Source organism: Phaseolus vulgaris, chromosome 7, assembly GCF_000499845.2.
Source record: "Phaseolus vulgaris cultivar G19833 chromosome 7, P. vulgaris v2.0, whole genome shotgun sequence".
In the NCBI taxonomy this organism is placed as follows: Eukaryota; Viridiplantae; Streptophyta; class Magnoliopsida; order Fabales; family Fabaceae; genus Phaseolus; species Phaseolus vulgaris.
In genome coordinates this window covers 38,016,120-38,022,426 of record NC_023753.2, presented here as the reverse complement: position 1 = coordinate 38,022,426, position 6,307 = coordinate 38,016,120, and the positions used below count along the sequence as shown (strand labels likewise).

General features: G+C 29.6%; 1 protein-coding gene across 2 annotated transcripts; it reads left to right on the top strand.

Annotated features, from left to right (window-relative positions):
• The first annotated feature begins 488 nt into the window (after nucleotides 1-488).
• LOC137830627 (ankyrin repeat-containing protein At5g02620-like) lies at nucleotides 489-6,010 on the top strand. Of its 2 annotated transcripts, none has more exons than XM_068638080.1 (6): nucleotides 489-712; nucleotides 1,466-1,566; nucleotides 3,551-4,027; nucleotides 4,506-4,649; nucleotides 4,851-5,260; nucleotides 5,354-6,010. In XM_068638080.1, exons 2-6 carry the CDS (start codon nucleotides 1,470-1,472, stop codon nucleotides 5,969-5,971), a joined length of 1,746 nt encoding a protein of 581 aa, XP_068494181.1. In that variant the 5' UTR covers nucleotides 489-712; nucleotides 1,466-1,469; the 3' UTR covers nucleotides 5,972-6,010. The 2 variants fall into 2 exon arrangements, with proteins under 2 accessions (XP_068494181.1, XP_068494180.1); XM_068638079.1 differs by having other exon boundaries at nucleotides 511-712; nucleotides 1,427-1,566.
• Nucleotides 6,011-6,307: the final 297 nt, after the last annotated feature.

Below are 6,307 nucleotides of genomic sequence, written 5' to 3'. Positions count from 1 at the left end.
TTTAAAAAACCATAAAAAAAACCCAAAACTCTAAAAATCCTAGAAACCTTAAACATATCTAAGCCTAAAATTAATTTTACATTTTTAATTAGATTAAACATAAATCTACTGTATTAAAATCATAATCAAATTTATTACTCTTATATTGTAGAAATATTCATTTGTAACATGAAAAAATATATTTAAACATTGATCTCAATTAGAAGTGAAGTTAAATTAAAGTATATAAATAGTATCTATTTGTACTCAATTAAATTGACTTAAAGGATAAATTATGTTAATGGTTTCAATCAAATTGACTTAAAAGATAAAGTCAACTTAATTATAGATGTTTGTTGAATCGACTTTAAGTGTAGCTGAAATCTCATATTTCATAATAATAATTAACATAAAGTTTATTAAATAAAAAAATAAAAAATAAAAAATAAAAAAACCCACCTAGGATCCACATGTGGAGAAAATGTTATTTCAAGGGTTCATAAATATTATGCCCCCACACTACAAAGTACTATTCAGCAATAATTCATCATTGACTTGATAAAGAGACTCATCACTGCACTTACATTCACAAACCTTCACTACTTTTCAAACTTTTTCTCTCTTCTCTCTGCTTCTTCTCCAGATGTAGTTGGTAATTTCAGAGTAAAACAAGTAACCATGCTGCAGGCTAAGCATGAAAAATTGGAAAAACCCTCAACATTTTTCTTCTAAGGTAATCAAATCTTACTCCTCACTCTTTTTCTGTATTTGTGTTTCTTTCTGTTCCTACCTGTTTTGCTATGACCATGGCATAAGATTATAAAACAAAATTTGAAGAATTAGAAAGAAAAATCTCTTATGAAGACACCTTCATGAGGGTTTAATGCTGCTTCTGCTCTGTTGCTTTCTTCACTAACAAAATGATATATAAGAAAATGGTAAGAAAAATGGTAATCTCCATTGTTAGGATTATTGTCTGTCATATTACAGATACCAGAGGTCACTTTAATTGTTTAAAGGTATAATCTTTAAAACTTATTTCAATTAAGACTCTTATTTACTCTGTTATCTACCTCTCTGGGACCATTAGGCACTCCAAATTGTGTTAAAAAATGATTGTTGACCATAAATGATATGACCATGTCAAAATGAGTGTGTGCAATTTTTTAGTGGAACCAATCACAATCTGTTGATAACAATTATGTAATACTGTAAGAGATTTTGTGCAAAGTGTGATTATATACCATGTTTTAACATGTTGGTTTCACTGTTATTTCAATTTTATATAACCAAGTGTGTAAATTAATTTATACAGAACTGTTAAATTCAGCAAAAGATCATTTTACAGTAGAAATGGTTGTAATTAGGCTTAAATTTGAAGTAGAGTGTAATTATATTAGTTTGAGTTATGATTGGAACTCTGATGCATGTTGTTGTTCTTGAGTAGATGGTGAAGAATCGTATATGATGCATGTTTTCTTGACAGAGAAATGGCTACAACAGACTCTGCAGCTTTCCCAGAAGAAGTACTTCAGAGGGTTGCTTCAGCACAGTTTAGGAGACCTCTCCTTCATCTAGTGTCCACTCGTAAGCTCTTTCTCCCTTCTTCAATTTTTTTTTTCATTCACAAAAATGTTTAACATACACACACACACTCATACTATAAATAGAAACATGCATTCACATTTATCTTTCACTGCTTTCCATTTCCCATGACTGATTTTATATTCTTTATTTTAATATAATAAAATTTATGTTATTTAGTATATTAATAAATACTATCTCATTAATTCCAATATTATTTAATATAGTATAAGTAATGTAATGAAAAAAAAAATAGAAAGATGGGAAGGAAAATATAATTTGTTCTCGTACAATAAATATGACCATATAGATTATTTTAATATATATATTTACAGTCACTTTTCTCTTTCATTTTTCTACTCTCTTATACAATAATAATAGAATAGTACTGTAATAAAAATAATATGAAGCATGAAATAGTATTTACTTGAGGTCATCACCTATTAACGGTGTTAACATCAAATTAAGGAAAGAGACCATATTAACTTTTTTTTTAAAAATAAGATTAAGATTAAATTGAGAAATCACATTGAATAAACTCCACAAATATTGAAAAAAAAAACCTATTAAACCTAAAATAAATAATATAATGTCAGTGTGCTGAAAAAGATGACAGCATGATGAGATGAAACAAAGTGATTGTATATAAAATATATTACATAATAAATTATTTAACTTTTTTTATATAATTTATTTATTAAAAATTATATTTAATTTTGTTATAAAAATTTATTATTAATTATTTTAAAACAATTATTGAATAAGCATTTGAAAAAAACATAGTTATTTTTATTTGTATATAAGGACAGATAAAATATATCGGTACACCAAATATTATCGCGTTAATAATTTTATATATAAAATATTTTTTATCATTAATCCCTTAAATTATACTTTTGTATCTTTATTTTTTTAAAATTAAACAATAATATATGATTAAATTATTTATATTTATACATATTTAAAAATTATACATTATTTCAATTTTAATTTATATAACATATATAAACTAATTTTTAGTTAATATAAATTTAATATACGTAATTAATGTGATATCATATCAACTTTCAAACGATTAGTTTAAAAAAAAAAATTAACATAAAATATTAAACAATATAAAATTTAGTATAACTTAGTGTAATTTGAATATATATATATATATATATATATATATATATTAAAACATTTGTTATAACTTTAATAATATTTGGCTTAGTGATTTAAGTAGTGAAAGAAAAAAGAGAATCATGAATTCAGATCTCTTTAATGACTTTTAATATTTCCTAAATCAAAAATTTTGTTGAGGACTAAAATAGAATATTTAAAAGAAGGGATAAAATTGCAGATTGAATATTATAATAAAAGGATTCAAATTGTTCAGCTTAATTATTAATTGCTACCTCATGTACTTAATCTACATTTAATAGTTGGACTAGAATTACTGTTAGATTATATATATATATATATATATATATATATAATCTTGTTATTCTTCCTTCTAATTTTTATTTTCTTATGATTATACTGGTTTTACTAAGTAACTTTTCATTCACAAATTAACCTTAACTATTAGATTTAAAATAAAGAAATATAACTGATGCAAAATTATATCTGATTGAAATATGACAAGATCCCCTCACTTTAGTCACAGCCTCAGAACAAGTATAGTTCTCTTGTAAACAAGAGAGTACACTGTGAGAGAACTTCACAAGAGAATCTATTTTTTTCTTTAAAATTTTGCCCCTCTTCACAAATCTGTTAGTCAGAGTGAGAGGTGCTTCAATTGCATTGAAAAGCCTACTAAGTGAAACTCCTTCAGTTCACTGCAATTTTCAACTCCTCAAAAGTCAAGAAATTTATCTTTTTCCACAAATTCGTTGATCAGTAAGCATTCCAAGAACAACATTACTCAGTACTCCAACATTTAAATCACTCAATGTCAAATGTTGAGACCCTAAAGAGATTTCCACAAATTAACTTCTTGCAGAAGAGGCAAAGGGAAGATACCTCAGCCAATGTGTTCCCCTTCACAAAGCAGCATTGAAAGGTGACTGGAAAGAAGCTAGGAAAATCTTGGACCAAGATTGGGAGCTGCTTACATCTGCCATAACAAAGGGTTGGGCAACAGTTCTCCACATAGCAGTGGGAGCAAACCATGTTCACTTTGTAGAGGAGCTGCTAAATTTAATGCAGCCTGATGAATTGGAATTGCTAGACTTCAAGGGTAACACTGCATTCTGCTTTGCTGCAGCAGTAGGGAATGTGCAGATTGCTGAGATGATGGAGAAAAAAAATGGATCCTTGCCAACAATCAGGGGTGGAGGAGTACTCACTCCTCTTCACTTGGCTGTTTTACAGGGAAGAAGTGAAATGGCATGGCATCTGTTTCCTAAAACCAAAGAAATATTTGAAGAGGTGGATTGGACTTCAATTTTCTTTCTTTCTATAAACTGTGGCCTCTACGGTAAGCATTTGTTGTTGATAAAAAATCTTGCATGCACACATTAACAGTTACAATTGCAGTTGCAAACCGTTTTTCAAAACCTTGCATGCCATTTATTCATATTGGAGAGGAAAGTTAAAAGACTATCCAATAGTTAGATTGATACAAGTTAACTTGGATGATAAACGAGGAATGAAGCAAAAATAATGGAAGGTAAGGTTTTACAAGTAAACCTCTTCATCCTTATAAGGAGTTTTGTCATGCAAGATTCTTGTAACTTAGTTTTTACTAAAAAAGAGCTTTTTGACAAAACAAGAGATTCTTTTTGGTACAGATATAGGTGTTAACCCTTTATAAAATATGCACTCATTTACATAAGATACCATCCATTAGAATTTTTAGGATATGTCAATCTCCCACTTGATCACGATGAATATATAATGTTAATTTGATGGCATCATTAGAATTTGCAATCCACAGAAGTTGGAATATGTTGCAGATTTGGCCCTGGAAATGCTAAAGGAGAAGGACACGCTAGCCTATGCTAGAGGTGAGGACAACTTGACAGGTTTGCATGTCTTGGCTCGAACTCCAGGTTGTGGTTGCCAAAGTCCACGATGTAGAAAACACCTCCTACCTTTCTGTAAGTCACATACTATTAACTTCCATTCATTGTCAGTATCATTGGGTATAACATAATTTTTTTCTCATTCTTGCTTTGGCCAACACTTTATGTTGAAGAGTTAAGAGCTAAACATAATTCAGTGATCTACAAGTAAGTAACTAGATATCTCAGATCGAATAACCTCGAAATGATGTTGTTTTTTTTTTCTATAATTCTCAGATAAGGACACTCCTATTCTGAAACTTGTAAAGCGAATGTGGGATATAGTTGTTTCCCTGGATGAGCAAATGATGATGAATATCCTCACGGAACCGTCTAAAGTAATATTTATTGCTGCAGAAGTTGGAAATTTTGAATTTCTATCCGTAATCTTGAGCACTTACCCTGATTTGATATGGGAACTAGATGCCAAGGATCGAAGTATAATCCACATTGCAGTTTTGCATCGTCATGCCAGTATCTTCAATTTGATACATGAAATAGGCCCTATCAAAGAGTTCATTCTAACCTTTAAAGATGATCAAGGGAACAATTTACTTCATTATGCTGCAAAACAAGCACCCCCAGAACAGCTTAATATGGTTTCTGGAGCAGCTCTTCAAATGATGCTTGAGTTGTCATGGTTTGAGGTATAATTTATGGTTATAACTGAAATCTAATTAAAATACTAACATTTGGCATCATGAGTTTACGAGTGAATTATGAGTATCTTGATGTGACAGGAGGTGAAGAAGATGATGCCACTATCATCCATAGAGGAACCAAATTGTATCGGCATTACTCCTCGGCAGGTATTCACGGTGGAGCATGAAGAACTGGTGGAGAAAGAAGAGTCTTGGATGAAGAGAACTGCGAAGTCATGCATGGTTGTTTCAACTCTCATTACTACAGGAGTTTTCACTGCTGCATTCAGTGTTCCAGGTGGTACCAATGATGATAAGGGTGGAAGTCCCAATTACTTGCAGAAACCAGCATTCTTGGTATTTGCATTATCAGATTCCATTGCATTGATCTCATCATCAACTTCGATCCTAATTTTCTTGTCTATCCTTATCTCTCGATATGCTGAAGATGATTTTCTGACATCACTGCCCTTAAAGCTTATGTCTGGACTTCTGGCACTGTTTATCTCAATAGTTAGCATGATGGTAGCATTCAGTAGTGCCTTCTTTATAACATATTGGGAGGGTGTAAAGTGGGTTCCTAACCTCATTTCTGCCATTGCTTTTGTCCCAATACCTGTATTTATATTTCTGCAGTTTTCCCTTTGGTCTGACATTGTGTATTCAGCTTACATTTGTAGTTTTCTATTTAGACCAACTAAACGTATGATTCTTTAGGAAGGTTGGGTTATACTACACCACCAGTTTACACTTCAATTTTTTTCTCTTTAGTTCACACTTCCATTAGAAGTTAAACTCTATTATAATATTATAACAACCTTATTAATGTGTTACTTAAACTGTATTATAATATTTATGTAAACATAAAATATTTTAACATTTTAATGGATGTACTGCATCTTAAAAATTTGTGTGTTCATAAAAAAATTTGATAATAACTTATTCTAATAATTTTCTTATTATAAGTATTTAATATATTTAAAATTTAAATTATAATAAAAACTAATTTTGCAAAATACATAAAAAAAATTATATTTAATCCAATAAAAAATT